The sequence below is a fragment of the Stenella coeruleoalba genome (assembly GCF_951394435.1).
Source record: "Stenella coeruleoalba genome assembly, chromosome: 8".
Lineage (NCBI taxonomy): Eukaryota > Metazoa > Chordata > Mammalia > Artiodactyla > Delphinidae > Stenella > Stenella coeruleoalba.
Genome location: NC_137154.1, coordinates 13050198 through 13076207, shown reverse-complemented (window position 1 = coordinate 13076207; position 26010 = coordinate 13050198). Strand labels below are relative to the sequence as shown.

General features: G+C 49.8%; 2 protein-coding genes across 15 annotated transcripts in view; both read left to right on the top strand.

Annotated features, from left to right (window-relative positions):
• Positions 1-881: 881 nt before the first annotated feature.
• On the top strand, positions 882-12164 carry NR1H3 (nuclear receptor subfamily 1 group H member 3). Of its 6 annotated transcripts, none has more exons than XM_079928877.1 (10): positions 882-2060; positions 4037-4143; positions 7003-7191; positions 7617-7883; positions 8147-8355; positions 8462-8641; positions 8808-8907; positions 11368-11481; positions 11698-11792; positions 11981-12164. In XM_079928877.1, exons 1-10 carry the CDS (start codon positions 1951-1953, stop codon positions 12125-12127), a joined length of 1518 nt encoding a protein of 505 aa, XP_079785003.1. In that variant the 5' UTR covers positions 882-1950; the 3' UTR covers positions 12128-12164. The 6 variants fall into 6 exon arrangements, with proteins under 6 accessions (XP_079785003.1, XP_079784999.1, XP_079785000.1 ...); XM_079928873.1 differs by lacking the exon at positions 4037-4143 and adding an exon at positions 6409-6488 and having other exon boundaries at positions 1996-2060; XM_079928874.1 differs by lacking the exons at positions 882-2060; positions 4037-4143 and adding exons at positions 5465-5640; positions 6414-6488.
• A 1408-nt stretch (positions 12165-13572) lies between these two features.
• MADD (MAP kinase activating death domain) overlaps positions 13573-26010 on the top strand; it is a 38811-nt gene continuing 26373 nt past the window's right edge. For all 9 annotated transcript variants that reach the window (XM_079928868.1, XM_079928867.1, XM_079928870.1 and 6 more), the window contains exons 1-13: positions 13573-13687; positions 16925-17084; positions 17822-18418; positions 18822-19125; positions 19645-19776; positions 20199-20312; positions 20990-21070; positions 22903-23081; positions 23421-23656; positions 23857-24013; positions 24284-24387; positions 24989-25179; positions 25557-25681. In XM_079928868.1, the coding sequence (XP_079784994.1) occupies positions 17023-17084; positions 17822-18418; positions 18822-19125; positions 19645-19776; positions 20199-20312; positions 20990-21070; positions 22903-23081; positions 23421-23656; positions 23857-24013; positions 24284-24387; positions 24989-25179; positions 25557-25681 (2282 nt within the window). In that variant the 5' untranslated portion in view covers positions 13573-13687; positions 16925-17022. The remainder of the gene's footprint in view (positions 13688-16924; positions 17085-17821; positions 18419-18821; positions 19126-19644; positions 19777-20198; positions 20313-20989; positions 21071-22902; positions 23082-23420; positions 23657-23856; positions 24014-24283; positions 24388-24988; positions 25180-25556; positions 25682-26010) is intronic.

Genomic DNA, 26010 nt, shown 5'->3' with positions numbered 1-26010 from the left:
GAATCTGATTGAGATCCTTGCAGGGTAGGGTAATCTTGGTTGTAGGTTCTTCCCTTTCATCACTTTAAATATTTCGTGCCATTCCCTCTGGCTTGTAGAGTTTCTGCTGAGAAATCAGGTGTTAACCTTATGGGAGTTCCCTTGTATGTTATTTTGTTGTTTTTCCTTTGTTGCTTTCAATAATTTTTCTTTGTCTTTTAATTTTTGTCAGTTTGATTACTGTGTGTCTCGGCATGTTCCTCCTTGGGTTTATCGTGCCTGGGACTCTCTGTGCTTCCTGGACTTGGGTGGCTATTTCCTTTCCCATGTTAGGGAAGTTTTTGACTATAATCTCTTCAAATATTTTCTCAAGTCCTTTCTCTCTTCTTCTTCTGGGACCCCTATAATGCGAATGTTGTTGCATTTAATGTTGTCCCAGAGGTCTCTTAGGCTGTCTTTATTTCTTTTAATTCTTTTTTCTTTATTCTGTTCCGTGGCAGTGAATTCCACCATTCTGTCTTCCAGGTCACTTATCTGTTCTCTGCCTCAGTTATTTTGCTATTGATTCCTTCTAGTATATTTTTCATTTCAGTTATTGTACTGTTCATCTCTGTTTGTTTGTTCTTTAATTCTTCTAGGTCTTTGTTAGACATTTCTTGCATCTTCGCGATCTTTGCCTCCTTTCTTTTTCCGAGGTCCTGGATCATCTTCACTATCATTATTCTGAATTCTTTTCCTGGAAGGTTGCCTTTCTCCACTTCATTTAGTTGTTTTTCTGGGGTTTTATCTTGTTCCTTCACCTGGTACAAAGTCCTCTGCCTTTTCATTTTGTCTGTCTTTCTGTGAATGTGCTTTTCCTTCCACGAGCTGCAGAATTGTACTTCTTCTTTGTTACAGGCCCCTTTATGAATCATGAAAATTTAGTCCCCTCTCCTCCAGAAAAATGTCCACACACACAAATGGAATTTTGCATACAGTCCCAAGAGGTTCATGAAGACCATTATGAGGCTTCATAAATCAGCATCTCTGAATCCTTGATCTAACCTAGTCCCCTTAATTCACAGATAAGAAAACAAACCCAGAGAGAGGAAGTGACTTGTCCAAGGTCACGCAGTTTAGGAGAATGGATTAAAACTCAAGTTTTCTGATTTCCAGTCAAATAGCCCTTAAAATGGTTTATTTCTCACAGGCTACTCAAGCTGCATTGCTTAACTGTATTCAGTGGCCCTCAGATACTTTCAATGAAGAGATTTCTAGCAAAGGAAACCTTTTCACATTGGTGGGGTTGGATGGGACATGGCTAATTGGCAAAATTCTACATATTAGTGGGACTTTTTGAGTCTTTTGTTTTAACATGCCCCTTACTCTCCTTGCAAACTAGCCAGAGCATTGTGATTTCAGAATGTAAATCCCGAGCTTATTAAATTTTGGCAAGTAGAACAAAAATCCCTTAAATTCATCTTTTGCTTTTCTTCCCACTTGTTCAAGTATTTCTATATTAGTTGTGCCTGCAAGCATCCGATGTAGGAAGGATTGATGGAGAAGATATTATTTCACTTTTTTTTTTTTTTTTTTTTTGCGGTACGCGGGCCTCTCACTGTTGTGGCCTCTCCCGTTGCGGAGCACAGGTTCCGGACACGCAGGCTCAGCGGCCATGGCTCACGGGCCCAGCTGCTCCGCGGCATGTGGGATCTTCCTGGACCGGGGCACGAACCCGTGTCCGCTGCATCGGCAGGCGGACTCTCAACAACTGCACCACCAGGGAAGCCCCTATTTCACTTTTATGGCGAGCAATAAACCCAGGAAGGGTAAGGATTACACCACAAGTACATGGTAGAGCCAAGAGCTGAGCCCTGGTTTCTTGACCCCCAGCTTCTGCATGTTTTCTGCCAGATGATTCTGTGGTCCCCACACCTTGGTTTCTAACTACAGATGCAAAAAGAATAGATGTGTAGATGGATAGTTAGATAGATGGATACATGGGCGTACCTCAGACCAAATAAATCAGAATCTCTGAAAATGAGGCCAGGTTTGGGAACTACTGCGGTACCCTGTGTTGGCAGAAGCAAACCTAAATCCAGGTGAGTGGACTGTTTTTCCTATCTGGGGGGGCAGTTTTGTGTAATACAGAGAGGTGGGCATTTTTTGTTTGAGTTTTGAGTCAGCTATATATGTATTCAAATTTGATATTTGACCCCTTGCTAGTATTCTCTTCTAGGATTATATATGAGGAGAAATAAAATAATACATGTAAAGATAAATGTATGTAGTAGGGCCTAATAAATGTTACTTTTCTTCTTTCTGCTGTCTATATCATCTCTGAACTCATAGACCTGGGAAGCAGGAATTCCTGGGTTCTTCTGTCTCCTGTGATTGGGAGGCTGGCGAGGAGTCACTTGAGCAGCATGCAAGATGACCCCCACACTTTGCAGCCTTCCAGAATGATGATGGAGGCAGCAAGAAGCCGTTGCCCCAGTCCATCCCTGCAAACTGTACCTTGTGGCCTGCCTCATGGGAGTGCCATCCAGTTGTGCATATAACTGTGGGCTGGTGAATGCTCCTATCTTTGCTTCAAGATTCCCTTTGCTGCAAGGAGGAGCCTCTGGAGGTTCTGGGGGTCAGAAGTGTGACCTGGAAGACCCTAAAAGGAGTTCCCAGGCATGTTGCCTCTTCTAGGAGCCAAGAAAACATAGGAAAGGCCCCATGGGGCTGGGAGGCTTTGCACCTAACACCTCCAGTGGGCTGGTGGGACTGCACAGTGGCGGCTGGGGGTGGGGGGTGTCTGGCAAAATGAGACATGTGATTCCCACTGCAGATCACCTGACTACTTGCCCTGGTTTGGGGAAGAAGTCCCAGTCATTAATCTCTAGAACCTTTGTGGAGATACCACCAACAGGTTTTGGTCTTCACCCCTTTTGCTCTCCTTTCCCATCTTCATGCGGGGGAGGCTCCTGAACCCCCGTAACCTGAAGGGGTAACTCTGGCAGTAATGCTTCCTCCTCCCTTACTTGAGATTAGGCTGAGGCTGAATCCCTTGTGTGGGGGAGATGGCACCCTAACCTGCTTGTTCAGCAACTGGCTCTAGCCTGGGTCAGAGGGCTCCCGATGCGGCTTGTGTGTACTGCTGGGTCCTGTCCTGTGGGGAGACCAGGGTGTCGGGAGAGGGAGCTGAGGATCAGGAGTGAATGGGTCTTCTTGCAACTCCCAGAAGATAGATATCAGCCCCCAGACCAATGTTCCATCCCAAGTTCCTTGAACCAAGTGTTTCAGTGACATCGCTGACTCTGCCTCTGTGCTGGAGCTTCTGGGGATGCGGAAAGGTGGAGGAGGACGCTGGAACGATGATGTGGGTGCTAAGACAGGACAGTTCTAGTTTCCCAGGGGATACGGTCCCTGGTTTTTACTTTCCCAGGACAGCTGGGGCCTTGTAAAAATCAGGGAGGGAACATAAGCAAGAGACATGGAGAGCCTTGTGCTCATGACTCAGAGATGCCCGGACCAGGGTGGGGGCCTTGTGAGGGGATGACCTTGTGATGAGAGGGAACAAGAGCAAAAGCTGGAGGCAGAACTTTGAGATGGGGGTGTCAGAGGGGCTTTTCTGAAATGTGAAAATGAATACATGGACGGATTTTGCAACACCATCCAGCCTGCTGTCTTCTCAAGTTTTGCTCCCTAACCTCTGCCTGTTCCTCCTGCCCCACCCTGTGCTTCCTCCCATCTTTCACCGAGCTCCTTTCTATTTCTGTTTTCCCTGTCCTTCTCCCGTCCTGTTCCCCCACACCCCATGTCCACTCTTTCCCTACTCGCTCTCTTCTCCTCTTCCCTGGTGTCCTGTTCATCTCTGTCTCAGTACCTCTGGCCGCTTGCCCTGGCCCCCTGTCCTTCTGTGCTTTCATGTGGAGCCCATGGGAACTGAAGTTCACAACAAAACAGGAAGAGCCTGTGAGCAGGAAACTGGGAGTGGGGTAGGGGGGGAACAACCAGCAGTAACCTCAGCTCCTTGCCTCCCACATCTGGACTGAAGCATCCCCAGGGCCCCTTGCCTCTCCCACTGCAGCCCACCAGCCCCAGCTTCGTCCATCTCGCTTCACTGGTCCAGCAGAGCTGAGAGGCAACAAGATGTATCCTGGACTCTGACACAGGAGAAAGAAAGAGGACAGGGACGTGAGTGAGGACATCTGGATTCTGATCCCAGCTTGGCCACTGACTGTGTGTGGTCTTGGAAAAGACTCTCCCATGAGCTCAGTGTTATTGTACCCTCCCTCCCTCCTGGGGCTGCTCTAAGGACCAGAAGAGATAGTGAGGGGTTTGTAGATGGAAATAAGCACACGAAGGTTAACAGTGTACAGATTCAAGGTGATGGGAAGACCCATAGCTGAAAGGATTGGGAGTTTAATTACTGCTTCCATTTCTAGTACTCTTACTGTGTGCTCTGATACATTGTTTAATTCTCACAACCTTATGTGGCAAAAACCATTATTATTATACCAGTTTTAAAGATAGAGAAACAGAGGTTCAGAGACATTAAGTAACTTGCTTAATCAAGATCACACAGCAAATAAGAGGCAGAGGCAAGGCCTGGATTTGAACCCAAAATTTGAGCTCAGAGCCCAAGCACTAAAGCAATGATGAAATTGACTAGAGCCAACAAGTATGGGATAGAAGAGGATGATACTATTTTTCTTGTTTACTTATTCATTCAACAAACAGAACCACAGTACCTACTCTGTTTCTACTTTATGGCAGGCCCTGTTTCAGGGGAGGTAAAATCAGTAAAACGAGGTGTCCACCTTCAGGGATGGACCTCATGTTCTGGCGAGAAGGCACGGCTACAGTCTCAGTAGATGCTGGACAGAGCCTGCCCTCACTTCTGACGGAACCCTTCCCCAGATGAGGGTACCTGCATACCCTCTCAGATCCATCCTGGACGGGCACCCAGATCTACCGTCTTCCGTCCCAGACCATCCATTGCTGTAGCGACTTCTTTCCACCACCCCCACCACCCCCTCCGGCCTCCTCCCTTCTCTGGCCTCCGCAGGGCACCCACGTTCAGAGACTCCCTGGAAGGCCCAGCACCTGCCTGTCTCCACCCCTGTAGTTCTATCAGCTTGGTTGAGGCCTGGGGCTAGTGGGGAGAGCTTCTTGGCCCCTTTCCAGAGGTACAGGAGGAGGAGGGAGCCCGGGAAAGCAAGCTTGGGCTCGGTGTCGCAATTCCGGGCCGGGCCGGGACCTTTGCTCCGCGAGGTGTCTGTGGAAGGGAGGAAACGACTCTGGAGGTTGCCGGGAGTGGGGTGGGGGCGCCTGGGAGCTGCCTGTAAGAGCAGCTCAGAGCCGCCAGGGTGAGGAGAGGAAGGGGAGAGCCGGGCAGATCTGCAGGAAAATGCGGCCTTCGGGCTTGGGGGTAGGGGCCGGAGGTGGCGCCGGGCCGAGGGGGTGGCAGGCCGGCAGGGGGCGGAGTCAGCACGGTGGGGAAGCGGCCCGTGGGCGGGGGCGAGGAGGCCAGGGCTTCGGTCGGTCGGCTCCCGGCTCCCGGACCCTCTCTTGCTCCGCTCCGGCTCCCCGGCCGCTGAGGCCTGTGGACCAGGGACTGCACCATCCTCCTCTCCCAGCAAGGGGGCTCCAGAGACTGCCCCAGCCAGAGCCTGGCGGCCTGGGCACTCGGTGGGTCTGCTCTTCAGCGCTGGCCTGGGGCTCTGCCTGTGTGTCTGGGGCGCGGGTGGGGGCGGGGGCGGCGGGGTGTCCTGTGCGTTTAGAAAGGGGTCTCTGGGGAGAAGTGAAAAGGATGATGGTGACGGAAGTTCGGACAGCGACAGCATTCTGTTTATGTCCCATGATAACTTCTGAGGGGGTCAGGGGCAGGAGGTCCTGGATGTGAATTGGGGTGACTTCTGGAGGCAAGAGTTTTGTCTTGGGACCCTGGAAGGTGGCAGGAGTGAGGTTGTCTAACCAGCAGTGTGTTTCACTGGGTGGAGGGAGCCTCGATCACACGTCCTGGTTCTGCCCAACTTTGGCGGTCCCCAGTGCTAGAGTGAGGGGGAAGGGGCTCTGACAGAAGCAGGGCAGTTGTGCCCAAACATTCCCTGATGGCCTGGAGGGTGTCCTGGGGAGAGAAGGTGGCATGGTAGCCAGGAAATCAGACTTCGGTGTCAGACAGACCAGAGTCGGAGTCTTGGCTGTACCACTGCCTAACTGTGTGCCCATAGGCCATTTTCTTAATGTCTTTGAACCCCAGTTTCCTCATCTGTAAATTGGGCTTGAGAATAGCCCTGACCTCGTAGGGATATTGTGAGGAAGGCATGGAAAGCCTTAGCACAGCTGACACATATATGGCAAGTAAATGTTAGCTGATATGTGAGTACAGACAAAAAGCAGGATCAGGAGGGGAGGGAACCCAGTCTGGGAAGAGTGTAACCTGGACCATTCCTGCAGGACAGTCCCTTGGTAATGTCCAGGGCTCCAGGAAGAGATGTCTTTGTGGCTGGAGGCCCCTGTGCCTGATGTTTCTCCTGGTAAGCTTCTTCACTCCAGCCCTCTCCCCTGAGCCCAGGCCCCAACTCCTCTCCTCCCGCGGGAATCAGCCTCCTTCACTGCCTACCTTCTGCCCTTCCGTGGAGAGCAGTCCAGAGCTACTCTTGGTGTTGCTTGCCCCCTTCTGCCCACACTGTCTCTGCCCTGGTTCTGGTGCCTGGCCCTTGCAGATACTCGTCCGTGCTTCTCAATCCGGGCTTGCTGCTGGGGAGGCTTGGCATGTCCAATGCTTATCCAGCTTGGCCTCCAAGAGTTCTGTCTGACCTCTGAGATGGATGCACTTCAGCCCCGAAAGGGGACAAAGGTTAACATCCTTATTGAAGGTATTGAGGTGCGGGGGACTACAAGTGATTAGCCCTAGAGCCCACACAAATCGCAGGGTCCCAAAGCCGGAGCCGACGTTTTACTGCCCTCTATGGGTGGAGATAAGTTTGCAGTTTCCCAGGAGAATGCTGGGGACCTGAGACGCCCTTGTGCCTCTCTTTCGGGGTTCAGACTGTGCAGTGGAGCTGTGGGAGCCAGATGCACGAGATGCAAGCAGCCAGCCTCTGGGAAGCAGCAGCTGTACCCTCAGGGAGGAATCTAGCACACCCCAATCCGCTGGGAGCACTTCACGGGTGGGGCTGGAGGCAACAGAGCCCACAGCCCTGCTCCCCGGGGTGGAGGCCCCTCCAGAGTCCACAGGTGAGGAGCTGCTGGATTTGGAGGAGGTAAGGGCTCCCTGGATCCGGGAGGGGTAACTTCAGGGCTCTTTACCTTATAAGATCATGGTTAAGTCCAAAGGCTTTGGAGTCAACTAGACCTAAGTGATCTGAGTGTAACTTTTGTTTCTTAGGCCTTTCTGAGCCTCAGTTTCCTTATTTGTAAAATGGAAATAACAAGAGTACCTATCTCTTATGGTTGTAAGGATCAGTGCGTATAAAGGGCTCAGACAGTACCTAGGACATAAATAGCACTTTGCATACGAGAGCTACTTTCTTAGAATAGAGAGACTGGATAGACTTTGTACAGTGAAGTAAATGAAGGTCACTGAGTGCTCAGGGCAGTGGCCAGCTGGGCACCTAGCCTTTTCCCTGAAGAAGAACACTAAGGCTCTTTCCTGTACCCAGAGCTTCGTCCACAAAAGCGGAAAAAGGGGCCAGCCCCCAAAATGCTGGGGAATGAGCTGTGCAGTGTGTGTGGGGACAAGGCTTCCGGCTTCCACTACAACGTGCTGAGCTGCGAGGGCTGCAAGGGATTCTTCCGCCGCAGTGTCATCAAAGGGGCGCGCTACGTCTGCCACAGTGGGGGCCACTGCCCCATGGACACCTACATGCGTCGCAAGTGCCAGGAGTGCCGCCTTCGCAAATGCCGCCAGGCCGGCATGCGGGAGGAGTGTGAGTGTCTGGGGACTGAAGCTGGGGGAGGGGTGTGGTTAGGCCGATGGGGAAGAGGGCATGTCTGGGTGCCAGGGTCTGGGGGCAGAAAGGCAGCTGAGCCTATGGGCCTTGCTACACGGTCCCTAAGTGTGGATTAAAATCTCTTCCTTGTCTTTACCTAACACTCTCTGCTTTTCTGGAGGCTCAAACTATGCCTCTGCCCCATCTCCACTTCCTGTCTCCTCCTCTTCTCCCCTCCTCACATCTGGCTCTGTTCTCAGGTGTTCTGTCAGAAGAACAGATCCGTCTGAAGAAACTGAAGCGGCAAGAGGAGGAACAGGCTCAGGCCACATCCGTGCCCCCGAGGGCTTCCTCTCCGCCCCAAGTCCTGCCCCAGCTCAGCCCGGAGCAGCTGGGCATGATTGAGAAGCTGGTGGCTGCCCAGCAGCAGTGTAACAGACGTTCCTTCTCAGACCGGCTTCGAGTCACGGTACCTGAGGGGCCTGGGGAGAGGTCGCTGTGCCCAGAGCACCAGCTGGCTTCTTGATGCCTGACTCAGAGTGGTTTGTTTCTTTCCTCCTTGCCTTTCGGGGTAGCCTTGGCCCATGGCACCAGATCCCCAGAGTCGGGAGGCCCGTCAGCAACGCTTTGCCCACTTCACGGAGCTGGCCATTGTCTCTGTGCAGGAGATCGTTGATTTTGCCAAACAGCTGCCGGGCTTCCTGCAGCTCAGCCGGGAGGACCAGATCGCCCTCCTGAAGACCTCTGCAATTGAGGTGGCTGGCAAGGCCGAGGGTGAAGGGAGGACCAGAGAGGGATGTCTGTGGGAGGGGGCCCCCGCCAGACAGCTGGGAAGCCACATGCACTGGGAAGTAGGGATGAGGGGCTCGACCTTCCCTTGAAGGGGCCCTGGGCCGAGACCAGCCCAATATTTGTGTGCAGGTGATGCTTCTGGAGACATCTCGGAGGTACAACCCTGGAAGTGAGAGTATTACCTTCCTCAAGGATTTCAGTTATAACCGGGAAGACTTTGCCAAAGCAGGTGAGAACTGAGATCACAAAGGGACTGGGTTGGATGAACAGATGCATTTTATCATGGGGCCCATAGTGACTACAGAGCTACAGGCCCAGGGTTTGAGTGGCTACAAAGGATCCACTTGTTTTTCCAAGACAGAAAGTTGGAATGCTGATAGGTCTCCCTTAACTGCCCCAGATAGATTCCTGTCCTCTGTTGCATTAGGCCAGTGGTTCTCAAACTGTGTTTCCAGGAACCTGAGGGGGGTTTCCATGGAAGTGTCACCTTAGAGGAAAAACGTCCTTCACCCTAACTTTAGCCAAACCAGAAACTCCATTTAAATCTGCGTTATATATTGTGCTTCTGAATAATATTTTGCTTGAAGAAAAGCCTTTACAGCTAGGAAAAGAAACTTGAAAACCTCACCAAGCCTTTTAGTAGTCAAAATTGAAGAATCTTTCTCAGATGTGCTCTTTAAGGATCATGTGGACTGATTTCCTCCTCTTCAGCTGTGCTTTCCGCGTAGCCATGGAATTGGCATTAAAACATGGCAGAGGTGCCCAGATGAGGCAGTTTTAGGATAAGAGTGAACACTTCTATCCCCATCTTGGAGTATCTTGGAGTACTTTCTCCAAGAATTAGTTCACAATGCTGTTCTCTCGCTGACATTTGCTTGCAGGCTAAGCAGTTTTGGTTTCCTCATAGTCAATGGTTGCTTTGTGCTGTGGGAGGAGGGCTGGGAAAGGATGGAAGGTGGAAGGTGTTTCGGAGGGACAGGACTGAGGCTGAACAAGAGACTTGGTGCTTTAACACCTGAGTGGGTGGGTCTGTAAAATGTGGCTGATGCTGACCCCATCCTCGGGTTTGGAGAATACTGGTTTCCAGTGCAGAGCTCACAGAGGTTTCCGGTGACTCAGGCCAGCGCTTGTCCCATCACAGGCCACCCAGTGAGCTTTCTAGGTAGGCCTCCCTTCACTATAGGGTACGGCAGGGCTGTGTTGACACCTCTTGCCTTCTGTAGTGCCCCGTGTGCTGCCTGAATGTATAGGCACCTGATAGGAGTGATGTAATGACTTTTTCCAGCTTTAAAAGCCCAGTCCTGCCCCCTTTCTCTACCCAATCACCTTTTCCCCAGATGGTTATTACCCCAGTCCTTCTTAACCACGGCCTTCGCCTTCATAACATCCTCCTTTCTGAACTCTTCCCTGTTCTCATGTCTGCGTGTTCCTTCAGCACTTGCGGACTTGTGCTGTCTGAATCTGTATCTATTTATAGATTCATTTATATAAGCAGTTTTTATGTCATCATGTTTGTTTTTCATTTCTCACTTTTTCAGTGCGGGGAGAAGAGACAGGGCTGCTCTTTGGTCAGTTCTCCCTCCTCCTTTACTTCCACTACCATATGCTGCTCACGTGGGTGACTAACGATGTGAACCGATCACACTGGGGGGGCGTCCACTCAGCGAGCAGTAGCCGAACCTCGCAGGGGGCGTAACTCTAGAACTTGCTCGTCCTCTCTGTATGAAGGGGCTGTTCAGCACAATTCAAGGCTGGACACCTCACCAAGAAATGCTTTCTAAATGGGGCTTGTCCATTAAATGGATCAACACACACTTGATAAACATCGGGGTGAAAGCACAGGAAGTGACTAATCAAGAAGCCTGGAATGGAAGTTAGCAGATGGTTGCTAAAAGACATCTGAGAAAACTAGGGGATGCCATGGGGTGGGGAGACTTTGACAGTGTGTTTGGGAGAAGTGTTCTTTAGATGTCACCACTTCAGGTCATGGTTTGTTGAACTTCGGTCTCCTCAGTAAGAAGGCTGGTTCTATTTTTAAAATTTATTATTTATTTAACAAACACTTACATGGAGTTACCATATGTGCCACTCGTTATTCTAGGGACCCATTATGAGGTAGGTGCTATTATTATCTCCATTCTAGAGATGGGAAAACCAAGGCCCAGAGAGCTTAAATAACTTGCTCAAGGTCACACAGCCTAGTAAATGGTAGGGCTAGGACTCAAACCCAGGGAGTCTGACACCAGAGTCCACACCCTCAACCACATTGCTTTGTTTCCCCTGTGATGTGAAACAAGAAATGTATTGCTAGTATTCAAATAAGTAAGGCCAATTGCCAGTGAAGCAGTCTTTTTATAAACAAACATAAGGGTTGCTTCTATTTCTAGTAATGTGGGGCCCTCAAGCATTCTAAGAAGAATTCTAACAGTATTATTGTCATTTAATTCAGCACATTCTGTATGCTGGGTGCAGTGCAAAGTGGTCTGTATGCTTTATCATTTAACCATCACAACAGTTTTATAAGCTCAGATATGATTCCCGCCTCACAGATGAGGCTTAGAGAGGTTACGAAACTTACCCAAGGTTATACAGCAGAGCCCTGGAGGCTTCTTACTGAGTTCCTGGTAGTCTCCTCAGTTGAGCAGTGCTGCCCGTGCCACACAACCCAGCCTCTCTTCTTCCTCCCCAGGGCTGCAGGTGGAGTTCATCAACCCCATCTTTGAGTTCTCCAGAGCCATGAATGAGCTGCAACTAAATGATGCTGAGTTTGCCTTGCTCATTGCCATCAGCATCTTCTCTGCAGGTGTGGAGGAGGGGCAAGAGGGAAAACGAGCAAGAGACACACCAAAGAGGGCTGCAGGCCCCATAGGGCAAGAATCGTGGGGGTGGAGGCCCTTGTTGTGTTACTTTGGGATGGGAGAGGTTGGGTAGGGCATGTCCCTATTTTTTGGTTGTGATTTGGGGTATGGAAATAAGACCCTGGCCAGACCTGCTACTCAACTCTGTTGGTGACCTATAGACCGGCCCAACGTGCAGGACCAGCTCCAGGTAGAGAGGCTGCAACACACATATGTGGAGGCCCTGCATGCCTACGTCTCCATCCACCACCCCCATGTGAGTCTCCCCACTGTGCCCTCTTTCTCCTCTCCACAGGCTCATCCCCTGACACAACTACTTTCCCTTCAAGAATCCCTCCCTGACTACATCGTGCACAGACAATTCTCTACCTCTCCCACAAACCCCCCACCCTTGCTCCCCTTTCCTGGGGAGAGACAAAGGCTGTACTTGTCCTTCTTTCCCAGGACCGACTCATGTTCCCACGGATGCTAATGAAACTGGTGAACCTCCGGACACTGAGCAGTGTCCATTCAGAGCAAGTATTTGCGCTGCGCCTGCAGGATAAAAAGCTTCCCCCGCTGCTCTCTGAGATCTGGGATGTGCACGAGTGACCGATCTTCCGCTGTATCTTCTGTTTTCTGAGCTGGATGGCTGAGGCTGGTGGCTGCCTCCTAGAGGTGGAACCGACTGAGAAGGACAAACATTCCTGAGGGCTGGGCAAAGGAGATCCTCAAGTGGCATTAAAGGAGAGTCAAAGGGTTGGGAGTTTTGTGGCTGCTGGGTAGTAGGGATCCTGGTAAAACGGTGCTCCATGTGAAGACTGTACTAACCGGGCCCAATGGATGAACCTGGGGGCCACTTTGCACAAGGTTCTCCAGGGCCCTGCCCATCCTGCCTCTACCACTTCCTGTTTTCTCCATAGGGCCCCAAGATAAATTCTCCACTGTCACCCTGCGGCTTGGCCATAAATGCCTCCGGGCTGCCTCACCGATAGGCCTGGCACTGTTTGTACAGGAAGGCCAAAACGAATTCAGAATGAGAGAAACCAATTTCTGGAATGGGGGTGGGGCCCGACAACACAGGAGGGAAGCTTGTGTCCTTGCGGGTCCGTTTCCAGACTCAGAGGAGGGAGACAAGTCACAAGTGACAGCCTTGGCAGTGAGTGGGGACCTCCTTTCACCAGCCCCATTGCGATGTAAGGGTCAATGAAGTGCTGAGGCTGGGACGCGCCCTTGCCCCCCTTCAGTGATCCCGGTGGGATCGTGTTGCCTTTCTGTGAGGGAGAGGGTGTTGGATTTTCGGAACTAACGCCTCAGTCGTGCACCTGTGTTCGTGCGCGCGGGTATAATGCCTTGGTTTCTCCATTGATATTTAAGAAGGTACAACAATCCTTCCTCTTGGCCCGCAGGCCCTGTGGGACAGCGAGAAAAGTTCCTTGAGGCCAGGGGTAGGCTGCTGTGTCCGGGGTTTAGCCTCGCGGAAGGGCTGGACTCCCTCTCCCAGCGCGCACCGCGGCACCGCTCACGCCCCCTGCCTTGGAGCGCACGGGGTGGAGGAGATGCCGCGGCCGCGCCTTCCGGCCTCAAGTCCCCCCGCCGCCCCTGAATTGGTAGGCTCCACCGCCGCGGCCGCAGGCTTTCCTGCCCACGCGCTGGGCACTTCCAAAGCGCGAGCGGGGGAGGTAGATGAGGTGAGGGGAACGGTGAGAAAGTCCTAGGGCAGCTTATCTTGAGACGTCGATTCCAGATTCATCCGCAGTTCATCGAAATGGGCTCTGTTTCCGTGTCGAATTAAAATGTTTGCGCGCAACCCAAACAAAAAGTATTCCTTTGGGTCCTCCCCTTGTCACGTAGAGGCGCTGGGCTGGCCCAGCGCTCCCCATCGCGTTCCCACTCCCACAAGCATAGGTGTGTGCGTAGCCATCTCTCTCCCGAGGTCCGGCTCCACCCTGCAGCGCTCGGCTTGGTGCAGCCCTGTCCCCCCGGGGGTGGATGGTCCGGCCCCTGGCCCCTCAGCCTCCCCCTCCTTCACCGAGTCGGAGTGGTACACGGCTCACGGTGCAGACGCGGAACTGGCGTGCGCTCGGAGCGGCGCCCGCGCCGAGGAGCGACTGACGCTCGGCTGCCGGGGGACGTCTGGCCGAACCCGGCCGGTCCCCCGAGGCTCGGGAGGTAGGAGGGTCCGGGCCGCTGGGGGCCCCGGAAGGGTGTTTGGGACGAGGCTCCCCGGGAGAAACGGACTCTGGGAGGAAACAGGGGCTCTAGGGCGAAGGGGCCTCTAAGGAGGCCCTAAAGGAGTGTGAGGGGGCGTAGGTCTCGAGAGGGACAGCAGGGGTCCGTAAGGAAGAGGGTGGGGCTAGAGGTGGGGGCGTCCGGGCCGCCGAGGGGGTTCGGGCTCCGAGCCTAGGCGCAGCTCGCGGCTGCAGGGCGAGATTCCTGCGGGGCTGGCGGGCGGTCTTGGTTCCGGGGCGGGGGCGGGGGAGAACTGTCCAGCAGGTGAGGGGGCGGCCAGAGCTGTCCAGCTCGGGGCCCGAGCCGTGCTAGCCACATGGCTCGTGTGTGTGCGTGTGTATGTGCGTGAGTGTATTTGTGTGCGCGCACCCGCGCGCCTTATTTTTGGTTAGGGTTTGAAAAGCACGTTTGGTTCTTTAAAAAAAAAATTTTTTTTTTTAATTTGGTGTTTCAAAATTGGCTTGTTGGAGAGTGGAGACACCGTTCAGTTTTTCCTGCAACTGCTTCCCTCCCCATCCTCGTGCACCTCTAAATTAGTCCTCCTGTTCCTGCCCTCCCCTCTTCCCCAACCCTGCCTATTGCCTGCCTCTTTACTCTCATTCTTCCCCACGCTGGACCCGTCTGTGCTGATGCGCTTGCAAGGTCACTGCCTGGGGAGGCGGTGGAGGGGAGAGAGCCTCCTGTTGTGCTCACGTCAGCAAAGATGTCATATCGCTCTCTGGTTCCTGTGGTTTTACTATGACATCCTGCCCAAAATGAGGGGCGAATCCAAAGGGTTGGTTAATGTGGCCATTTGTAAGCTGAAAAGACATAGATAATTTAAAGGTCTGTGGATGGAGTGGATGGTCGTTGTGTAGAACTTCAGCAGATAGGTATGCATTTTGAGCTTGATGCCTTTGGAATATAGGGGCTAGGAACGAGGAGCTATACGTTAGTAAGTGTAGCTGAGGCAAGAGGCAGAGTGGGTGGATGTGAAGACAGAGTGAGTTATAGGTAATGCGAGAGAATTTAGAGTCTTCGTGAGGAGGGGAGAGGGGAGAGAATGGGAAGAAAAGCCTTGGTTATCTCTGCAATCTGAAAAACCAAAGGCAGTGGCTGTTGATGAGATATAAGTTGAGACTAAAAATCCATCCTATCACTAGTGGCTAGAATAGTCACAAGATCTCTGGGTCCTTGTGGCTTTGGAGGGAGGTGAGCACTGTAGTGCATGATAATGATTTCAGTTTTATCAGGTGATTCTCAGTGGAGAGGGGGCTGGGATCCCACCAAGGATAGAGGCCTGATGCCTAATATATTAGAAGATGCTTCAGGTGTGATCTTTGAGATTTTCATTTGGAAAGGGCTCCTGGTTTTCAACATAAACATAGATTTTAAGGCTTAGCCTTGAGCTCTGGTCCTGTAAATTCTGTTTTATTTTAAGATACTTTGGCTCTCACTGGGCATTTTCCATATAATTCTTTAGAGAATGAATTATGCTTTTACCCATCTCCCATTTCATTTCTGTGTTTCCCTCCCCTTCTCATTCTGCTTGGGAGGAGCTGAACTCTGCTCTCTAACAGTTCATACTGCAATGCCTCACGTTCTGCAATATGCTTATGAGTCCTTAGCAGTGGAGAGTCCCAAAGGGCTTTTGGGGTGGTAGTGTTGCCTAGAAATGAGTATTTTGCAAGCCTGGGAACTTCATTTGCGTTGTGTAGAAAGGAGATATCTCTATCAAAATCCAGAATTAAGACAAAGTGCAAACTAAAGGCACATGGGGGAGAAGATAACCTAACAATTAGTAAGTGCTATCAGTGGAAGAGGTGTCTCTGGATTCAAGGAGAATGAACTATTATGGGCATTGGCCAGCTCTGGAGTAGCAGCTGATAGCACTGTGCGGTCCCCAAGCAGGGGAGGGGCGGTGACTCTGCTATAAATAGTGCTGGAGCCAGAGTTGCTATGGAGACAAAACTGAATCCTATTACCTGCAGGTCCTCTATTGGGAGCAAGAGAAAGGAGGGAGAAGTATTTTGAGGGTTTGAGAGGTGTTGTAAATAGTTTTTTTTTTTTTAATAAGTAGGAGAGAAAAAAGATAGAGCTTCTCATCTACGTCAAACAGAGCCTTAAGCATACAGGGAGTGTGTACGTTGTATGTATGGGAGTGCACACAGCAGCAAAGAAGAGAGTGAGGGTGTGTGTAGTGTAATGGGATTCTCTCTGTGTGTACAGTGAACAGGGTCTTAGTGTGGAGCACAGAGGGGGAATACTGGAAGCACTGAGAGTAACCTTGTCATGGAGTGAAACATTTTATTTAGAGGAGTGTATGGAGACCCAACAGGAAATAAATTACAGTTAAGACACGTAAGGTTTTTCTAATTTTTGGACTATGGCTTAGAAATTCCTCTGAGCACCTCTCCCTGTCTTTGCAGGAATACTGTTATTTCTGCATCTATTTCTTCATCTCTGTAAGATAAAGAAGGACAAGGCCTCATCTGTGTATATTGTATTACTAATTCGAATCCTGGGACCAGAATATAAGTGGAAGACTGTGATTCAGCACCAAGGGCAGAGCTAGTAGCAGTAGCCACTGGGCCCCTTTCTTGCTTGAAGAGGGGAGAAAAATGGTTTAGATGAAGCAATTGGGGCATAGATATTCTTCATTTGAGAACGCATGGGGTAGAGTAGCCAGCTGTTGTTACTGTCTGAGTGCAATTAACTGTATAGACTATGTGGTAGTTTCACATCAAGCTGAATGCAGAATGTTGGAACAGAGAATAATTAGGTTTCCACCTAGAGCTAGGAGTGCAGATTAGTTCTGATTAGAGAGTCTGGTTTGATTCTGATCCACCCTGGAGCAGTCCTGAAAGTGACTTAATTTTTGTTATCATAATAACTGAGTCCAGATTAGACTGACTAGGCCTGTTTTTCAGAAACAGAAACAGCCCCAGGGGTGAGGCTGGAAATGAGCTGGTTTGTAGGGACGGAGAGGTGAGCCATTATTTATCCTACTTCTTGACATTTGACTCTGTGAGCTCATAAGCCTGGACAGAGCTCTAGGCTAGGAAAAGTGTCATGTTCTCCTATCTTTAGTACTAAAATGGAAGATCTTCTGACCTATGTCCCTGGCTGGGATGATGCTGAGAGGGATGAGTCCCTTAGGCACAGCAATGGATCTTATCAGTACTTTTTTCCTATTAGACTTGGATTTTCAGATAATATCAGGATTCCTCCTGGGAACATTGATTCCATGCTTGGTGCCTTGAAGTTTCTCTGAGATGAACTGATGAATCGGAACCATGGTGCAAAAGAAGAAGTCCTGTCCTCGGTTACTTGACTACCTAGTGATCGTAGGGGCCAGGTAACCAAGAAGTGACTGATTTTTGTCTTGTCGTCTGGGATAGCCACAAAATCTGTGATGATTTCCCTTCCCCATTTCCACGTTGCTTTGCATATCTCATTCTTCCTGCCCTCCCCCCCCGCCACTGCACCATGTAGCACATGGGATCTTAGTTCCCTGACCAGGGATTGAACCCTTGCCCCCTGCATTGGAAGCACAGAGTCTTAACCTGTGGGAAGGTTAAGGGAAGCCCTGCATATCTCATTCTTCTTCTATTATTTCACCCTGATGGGAACCTTGCTGCCAGTAAGGGAAGCAAAACAGGTAGCTTGAGAGTGTTGGCCTGGAGGAGCAGAGACAGAGCAAAACTCTGCTCTTAACTAGCGTTTTTGTGATTTTGAGCAAATATACTCTATACACTTCAGTTTCCTTATTTCGTACAAAGGAAAAGTACATTGTGCTCCTTCTCTCTCTACATACGCTGTTTTGGGAATTCATTAGCTAATACACCTTGAAAGATGCTAGTCATCTCAAAGTGTTAGTGATAATTTTATTGTCGCCATTTTCCTTTTATTTCAGGGTGGGCATCTTCGTGGCAGCACAGACCTCATTTAGCCTACAGCTAAATGTGGCATGTTTTCCAAGGTCCGGCAGCTAGGTTTCTTTATCCAAAAGAGCATTTATTTCTTGACTGTGGTTAAAATTTGAAAGAGCGTTCTGTCCCTTCAGGCTGCTGAATTTGTCTTTCTGTTCTCCAGGCACCCGAGCAGTGATAGCGTGGCCCAGACTCCAGAACTGCTACGGCGATACCCGTTAGAGGATCACGCCGAGTTTCCCCTGCCCCCGGATGTCGTGTTCTTCTGCCAGCCAGAGGGCTGCCTGAGTGTGCGACAACGGCGCATGAGCCTGCGCGAGGACACCTCTTTTGTCTTCACTCTCACCGACAAGGACACCGGAGTCACGCGTTATGGCATCTGTGTTAACTTCTACCGCTCCTTCCAAAAGCGCGTGCCTAAGGAAAAGGGGGAGGCCGGGGCAGGGTCCCGTGGGAAGGAAGGACCCCACGCCACCTGCATCTCAGAAGAGGTTGGCACCGAGAGCTCGGAGAGTGGCCCGTCCCTGCAGCCTCCCAGTGCCGACTCTACCCCGGATGTGAACCAGTCTCCTCGGGGCAAACACCGGGCCAAGGCGGAGAGCCGTTCCCGCAACAGCACTCTGACGTCCCTGTGTGTGCTCAGCCATTACCCCTTCTTCTCCACCTTCCGGGAGTGTCTGTACACCCTCAAACGTCTGGTGGACTGCTGTAGTGAGCGACTGCTGGGCAAGAAACTGGGCATCCCTCGAGGCATACAAAGGTATGGTTCTCTGCTGATGCTCAGAAGAGAGGGGCGGCATCTAGAGTTGATGGCTTGTGAGGGGCGTAGGAATTTTCCTCTAAAGCCTGAGGTCCTTCAGACCTCCTTAAGCACTTTGTGTTAGTCCGTGCTAAGCAAAAGACTACTGCAGAGTTAGACTTCCTTCCATGATCGTGTTTGGAGTGATGCTGAGGAGTTTGGTGTTTCATGATGGGCAGGACAGTAAGTCTTGCTGTGTATGCATTTTTGCCCTTGTCATTATTCGTACGTATACCCTGTGATCCTAGCTGAGACCAAAGGGTGGGCTCCTCCAGTTTCTGTCATTAGACCCTCTATGGCTGGGCTGCAGTGGGGTGTCGGCTCCTAGTGCTTATGCGTCTGTTTCCTGCTGTCTGCTGCTCAGGGACACCATGTGGCGCATCTTTACTGGCTCGTTGTTAGTGGAGGAGAAGTCAAGTGCCCTTCTGCACGACCTTCGAGAGATTGAGGCCTGGATCTATCGATTGCTGCGCTCCCCAGTACCCGTCTCAGGGCAGAAGCGAGTGGACATTGAGGTCCTGCCCCAGGAGCTCCAGCAAGCTCTGACCTTTGCGCTTCCAGACCCCTCTCGATTCACCCTAGTGGATTTCCCACTGCACCTTCCCTTGGAACTTCTGGGTGTGGATGCCTGTCTTCAGGTGCTAACCTGCATCCTGTTAGAGCACAAGGTGAGAGGGCCAGCTTTCTAGACTGTTCTAGGGAAAGGGCTTTGAAATGTGGCAGAGGCTAGACCCATGAGTTCTCTGAGGATAGGGACTACATCTTTTGCATCATTTTGTCTCCAGGAGATAACACGGTACCGTATACAACAGGTACTCAGTTGGTGTGGGTTGAATTAAGGTACTAGTATCGTGTGGGATATATTCAGAGGGCTTGACACTCATTTGAATTCTTCTTAACTATACCAGCCTAATTCTCTGAAAATTTCAGTCGTTCTGTTCCAATGAGTGACCCTGGAATTTGGGGGTACAAGAACTAGGATGACAAGGAGTGATTCAAGGGAGAATTATTGCAGTGCTTGCGCTGGGAGGCGGCAGGCAGGATGGGGTGTGAGGCAGTGATAAGTGTGGAAACTAAGCTCCCAGAGCCGTAGACTTGGTGAAACAGAAACTAAACTGTAGTGTGGGAAGCAGTTTTCTCACAGACCTTCTCCTGTCGGGTAACCCTTGTGGTGTGGCTCGTTGCAGGTGGTGCTGCAGTCCCGAGACTACAACGCACTCTCCATGTCTGTGATGGCATTTGTGGCAATGATTTATCCCTTGGAGTATATGTTTCCTGTTATTCCACTGCTGCCCACCTGCATGGCGTCCGCAGAACAGGTGAGTCTCAAGGTGTCTTCTGGCTTTGTCACCTCTGTTCTAACTCTGTCCAGCTTTGAGGCCGAAGGCTTAATGCCCAGAGAAGTTGTAAATCAGTACTCGTCCTGAATTCCTTGTTACAACTTATTTGTCTACAAAATCTGAACTGATCTGGTGGCAAAACCTATGCTATTTATGTTTTTTATTTATCACAGTTAATATAATGATTATAGGCTGCTGGCTACACCACTGCAGGTGCTACATAATATGTAGAATATGCACTATTACTTTTCTAAAATCTGAAAAATTCTGAACTTTGAAACACATCTACCTTCAAGGATTTGGAAGAGGGATTGTGGACCTGCGTTTTCCTTATCTAGAAAAATCGTGACTCAATATGTGATCGCAGTTGGTTTTGGTTTTGTTTCTTGTCTTTTCCTCAGCTGCTGTTGGCTCCGACGCCGTACATCATCGGGGTCCCTGCCAGCTTCTTCCTCTACAAACTGGACTTCAAAATGCCTGATGACGTGTGGCTAGTGGATCTGGACAGCAGTAGGGTGAGGCTCTTGGCTGAGGCGTTGTAGGGTCTAGAAGAGGATTGTGTTCTCTTTTTCTAGATTACTCCCAGGAAGTTCCTAAGTTTGTGGGCGATGGCTGTTATGAGACTCATTGAAACAACTTTTTTAAAAATACTGCTTTTACTTTATTGGCTTAATAAGCCTTGGTTAGGACTCAAAGAATTATAAGATTTAGTTTTGCTGGAGTTAAATGCTTCCCCACATCTTCCAAGAGCAGTAGGGCAGTTGTGGTTGCAGGATCATTACTGTGGTGTAGGTCATCTCATGGCTTTCTGGGAGTGTAGTTTCTAGTAAGAAACGGCAGACTTTAAAAAAGTATATTAACATTCTGCAGTGTGAGTACATTCAAACTTTTGTAGGTAGCCCTTATATGTGTTCATTGTAAGACTTTAGAAAATGCAAATAAGTATAAAGAAGTCAGTAAAAACTATGATCTTATTATCTAGAGATAGTCACCAATAACATTTAGGTGTAATATTTCCTTTCAGGTGTGTATAGGTGTCACATACACATGTATGTGTGTATTTTATATGTGTTTGCATATATATAATAATACCGTATATATAATCTCCTATTCTTGTTACTTACCTTTATGTAAGAGAAACTTTGGAGCAGCTAATTCTAAGTTCATGCCTTTTATCTTTCTTCTGGTGCAGGTGATTGCCCCCACCAATGCAGAAGTGCTACCTATCCTTCCGGAACCAGAATCACTAGAGTTGAAAAAACATTTAAAACAGGTAGGTGAAGAATGAAGAAAAGAAAAGAAAAGCAAGCAGCTATAGGACTGCTGTAGGCAGACAGCTCTTATTGTAAGAGCCAGTTTCCTTTCAGACTTCAAGTGGAGTAGATTTTCTTAGCCTTGGGTGGGCTTAGAAGGAGATGTATCCCATTTCTGGGTTGCAGGGTGAATCTCAGAAAGGGCTTTTTACATTCCTTTTAATTCCCTGTGTGCCCCTTCCCACCCTCTCATCCTTGTAATGCTGTATAAAACAGCCCTTCACTTTCTGCTGCTCGTCCCATCTGCCATTCTTAATGGCCTTGGAGCATTCTCTCAGTGTTACAGGAGGGAGTCAGTAGTTTGGATAATCTGGCTCCTTTTATGGTTTCCTCTTGAATTGATCTCTGGTCCCTATAGAATCATTTCTTCACAAATTCCTTTCTCTGAGTAAAAACCCTTAAATACATTTTTCATTGATTGATTTTCTTCTTCTCCTGCATGCTGAACACAGTACCTGAAGGTAAAGTGTGATGAGGCCCTGGTCCTCTGCGCCGCTGTATGTGTTATGTAGGACCACCAGTAGATAGCTCTGTATTTCTTTTTAGGAATCTGTCATTTGAAGGGTCTTCAGGAATCTCTGTCTGTGTTGTCTCAGTTCTTAGAAATACCTCTAGGTGGGGATTTCCCTGGTGGTGCGGCGGTTAAGAATCCGCCTGCCTGTGCAGGGGATGCGGGTTCGAGCCCTGGTCCAGGAAGATCCCACATGCCACGGAGCAGCTAAGCCCGTGTGCCACAGCTACTGAGCCTGAGCTGTAGAGCCCACGAGCCACGACTGCTGAGCCCACGTGCCACAGCTACTGAAGCCTGTGCGCCTAGAGCCTGTGCTCAGCAACAAGAGAAGCCACCGCGATGAGAAGCCTGCGCACAACTAGAGAAAGCCCGCACACAGCAATGAAGACCCAACGCAGCCATAAATAAATAAATAAATAAATAAATAATTTTTTTAAAAAAGAAGAAAGAAATACCTCTAGGTGAAATCTGTTTGGATATAAATGGGTGATTTTTGTATTATCCTTCTCTCTTTTTCACTTGCTTCATCACTATTGATGTAATATGATATCTTGTTACTGCAGAGTCCGGTGAGGATTGCAAGTTCAGAAAGTTCTCTAGCTGTCTTCCTTTGCTGTGTTTTTCATTCTTGATGATTGCTTTAGTATGACTAATGAGATGGAGAGGTTGATATATGATATTGGAGTTTAAATGTTTGTAGGAGCTAAGATTTGGGGGCTCACAGATCCTGTATCCTGACCCCTGTTACTCAAAGTGTGGTCCACGAACCAGCAGCATTAACCTCACCTGGGCTTGTTAAAAGGGCAGAATCACTTCAAGTATATTGAATCAGAATCTGCATTGTAACAACATCCCCTATGCTCATTAACATTTAAGAAACACTGCTGGGCTAGACCAGTGGTTTTCAAACTGCCCCATGGAGCCGCTGAGGGTTGATTTAGGTTGGGACCCCCGAGCATATGAGGCTCTGGGTTCCTTATGTCCTTCAGAGAAGCTTTACTTTTACATGTTTCGATTGTTTATATTTCTACATAGATTTCAATTGAAAAACAAGATTTTGTAGCTAAATCGAATTTGAAAACTGTTGCCTCAGACTTCAGGTTTAGATCGTTGCCTTGAGTCAGATTGGCTTAAGCTGAAGATTTCATAATTCAGATTGTTTTCTAAAGGTTAAAATATTTGGCTTTTTGTTTCAAAGGTGAAGGTTCTTTTCTAGGAATTGAGATTGGCTGGCTGCCCCAGAAATCTGCCTTCTCTGAGGGACTTCTTATTGTTCCGCAGGCCCTCGCCAGCATGAGTCTCAACACCCAGCCCATCCTCAATCTGGAGAAATTCCACGAAGGCCAGGAGATCCCTCTTCTCTTGGGAAGGCCTTCTAATGACCTGCAGTCTACACCTTCCACTGAATTCAACCCACTCATCTATGGCAACGATGTGGATTCTGTGGATGTCGCAACCAGGTACAGCCGAGCCATCCCCACAGTCACAAGCTCTTAAGTGGGTCTCTGCTCACTCAGTGACCTTGGGGCAGATTACCTCCCTGAGCCAGAGGTTCTTTATGTATACAATGTATATAATATTTGGTTACATTTGCCACCTCAGTAAAAGCAAACAGAAGAAATAATCATACTCGCAGGCCTCTTAGACCTCGTGTGAAGAAGGGGATTGATGATTCTTTAAGATACCTCTCCCCTTGCTGTTGGAAGCCCGTGAAATGATGCCTGTGGGAGGTGGTCTGAGGCCTCCTTGCTCTGCAGGGCGAGGGACTCAGGTCATCTCACCATCCCCTTCTTCCCCAGAGTGGCCATGGTCCGTTTCTTCAACTCCCCCAACGTGCTGCAGGGCTTTCAGATGCACACACGTACCCTGCGTCTCTTCCCCCGGCCCGTGGTAGCTTTCCAAGCTGGCTCCTTTCTAGCCTCACGTCCCCGGCAGACTCCTTTTGCTGAGAAACTGGCCAGGACTCAGGCTGTGGAGTACTTTGGAGAATGGATCCTCAACCCCACCAACTATGCCTTTCAGCGGATTCACAACAGTGAGTCCACCTACCTCCGCTTTGCCCCTCCTTCTGCGTTTGTCCTCCTGATGGCTCTTCCCTTTGCTTTTTCCCTTTCTAATCTTCCACCTGCCCCTGCCATTCTGATTTTGCCTTAGACTTTTTCCCACCTTTCTTTCAGGTTTTGCTTGATTTTTTTCCCTTATTGCTGACTCTCTCCTTTTTTCCTCCGTGGGTAGACACATTCGATCCAGCCCTGATAGGCGACAAGCCGAAGTGGTACACCCACCAGCTGCAGCCTGTCCACTATCGAGTGTATGACAGCAGTTCCCACCTGGCCGAGGCGCTGAGCGTGCCGCCGGAGCATGACTCTGACTCTGACCCTACTGATGACAGGTGAGCAGCCCCTTATGGCAGCAAGACAGTTCTTGAAGTCTAAGAGGCTCTTGCTAGCCGTTATTTAGCGCAATTGCAGAATTTCATAGGATTTAGACATCAGTCCTTGAAGCCTTGGGTTATATTTTGGTTGATTGTTTTGCGTTAGTTTCCTTATTTTATCTTGCTCCCTGGCCTTGAGTTAAGAGTGCTCCTCTGTTTATTTTTCTAATGCTGATTCTCCTCCCTGCCCCTTCTTTCTGTTTTATGTTTTTGCTCTTCACTCTGCAGCGGCAGTGATAGTATGGATTATGATGACTCAAGCTCTTCTTACTCTTCCCTTGGTGACTTTGTCAGTGAGATGATGAAATGTGACATCAATGGTGATACTCCTAGTAAGTGTACTTGGAGAAATTGGCCAGCTTGGGACAGGGTTTGGGGTTCTGTGATGGTATGGTCTGTACCTGCCATCCTTGTTGTTGTTTTTTTTTAATTAAAAAATTTTTTTTAATTAATTTTTAATTGGAGTATACTTTTTTTATTTTTTATTTTATTTTATCTTTTTGGCTGCATTGGGTCTTCGTTGCCACGTTGGCTGGGCTTTCTCTAGATACGGCGAGTGGGGGCTGCTCTTCGTTGCGGTGCGCAGGCTTCTCATTGCGGTGGCTTGTCGCGGAGCACAGGCTCTAGGCGCACAGGCTTTAGTAGTTGCAGCACGTGAGCTCAGTAGTTGTGGCTCGAGGGCTTAGTAGTTGTGGCTCGCGGGCTCTAGAGCTCAGGCTCAGTAGTTGTGGGCGCACGGGCTTAGTTGCTCCATGGCATGTGGAATCTTCCCGGACCAGGGATTGAACCCATGTCCCCTGCATTGGCAGGCGGATTCTTAACGACTGCGCCACCAGGGAAGTCCTTGGAGTATAGTTGGTTTACTATGTTGTATTAGTTTCTACTGTACAGCAAAGTGAATCAGCCATACACATAATCCTTGGGTTTTGGCAGACGTGGATCCTCTGACACACGCGGCACTGGGGGATGCCAGTGAGGTAGCTATTGATGAGCTGCAGAGCCAGAAGGAAGCAGAGGAACCTGGCCCAGACAGCGAGAACTCTCAGGAAAACCCCCCTCTGCGTTCCAGCTCCAGCACCACCGCCAGCAGTAGCCCCAGCACCGTTATCCATGGAGCCAGTTCTGTACGTGAGGACTTGGAGGAGTGGATAAGTGAGGACTGTTACTTGGGACGTGGGCCTCAGCTCTGTTAGGAAAGCTAGGACAAAGCTATTCACTTAATTTACTACTTTCTCCACATTTCCCCCTTCTTCCTCTCCATAGATCCTATAGTTTAGAGCCTGTGAGATACAGTTTGACCCCAGAAGGACATCCAGCTTTGTTCAGGGGTTAGCCGAGATCCCCTTTGCATAATTTGTGGAGATAGAGAACAGGGGTATAACAAAGATCTTTTCTCACGTACCCCTTAGGCTAGCAGCCTGACAGGCCTGGCTTGAACTGAGAACATAGGAAGGCATCACAGGGCACCAGGTGACTCCTTTCTATTTAATATGTCCCCTAGGAACCTGCCGACTCAACGGAGATGGATGATAAGGCAGCGGTAGGCGTCTCCAAGTCCCTCCCCAGCGTGCCTCCCAGCATTGGCAAAGCGAACGTGGACAGGCGTCAGACAGAAATTGGAGAGGGGTCAGTGCGCCAGCGAACCTATGATAATCCATACTTCGAACCCCAGTATGGCTTTCCCCCTGAGGAAGATGATGCTGAGCCGGGGGAAGGTTACACTCCCCGATTCAGCCTACATGTCAGTGGCAGTCGGTGAGAGCCTGGGGCTGCCTTCTAGATGGGTGACTGAAGGACCTCACTACAGTGGACCCTGGGCGAGGGTTAACCAGAAAGTCTGAGCAGTCTGAAGGCTCTCGTGGTCCCGCGTCCCCAGAGGGTCGTGCTTTGATCTAGGCATTTAGAAACTGTGGGGAGGGAGAGGTGACCGCAGTGTAGCCTCAGGCCCACACGCC

Excerpts from the sequence above, each read along its gene's own strand:
- NR1H3 (XM_079928877.1), top strand. The coding sequence starts at position 1,951 with ATGGATACATGGGCGTACCTCAGACCAAATAAATCAGAATCTCTGAAA. Across the intron at positions 8,642-8,807 it reads TGAAGACCTCTGCAATTGAG|GTGATGCTTCTGGAGACATC; the intron begins GTGGCTGGCAAG and ends ATTTGTGTGCAG. Across the intron at positions 8,908-11,367 it reads GGAAGACTTTGCCAAAGCAG|GGCTGCAGGTGGAGTTCATC; the intron begins GTGAGAACTGAG and ends CTTCCTCCCCAG.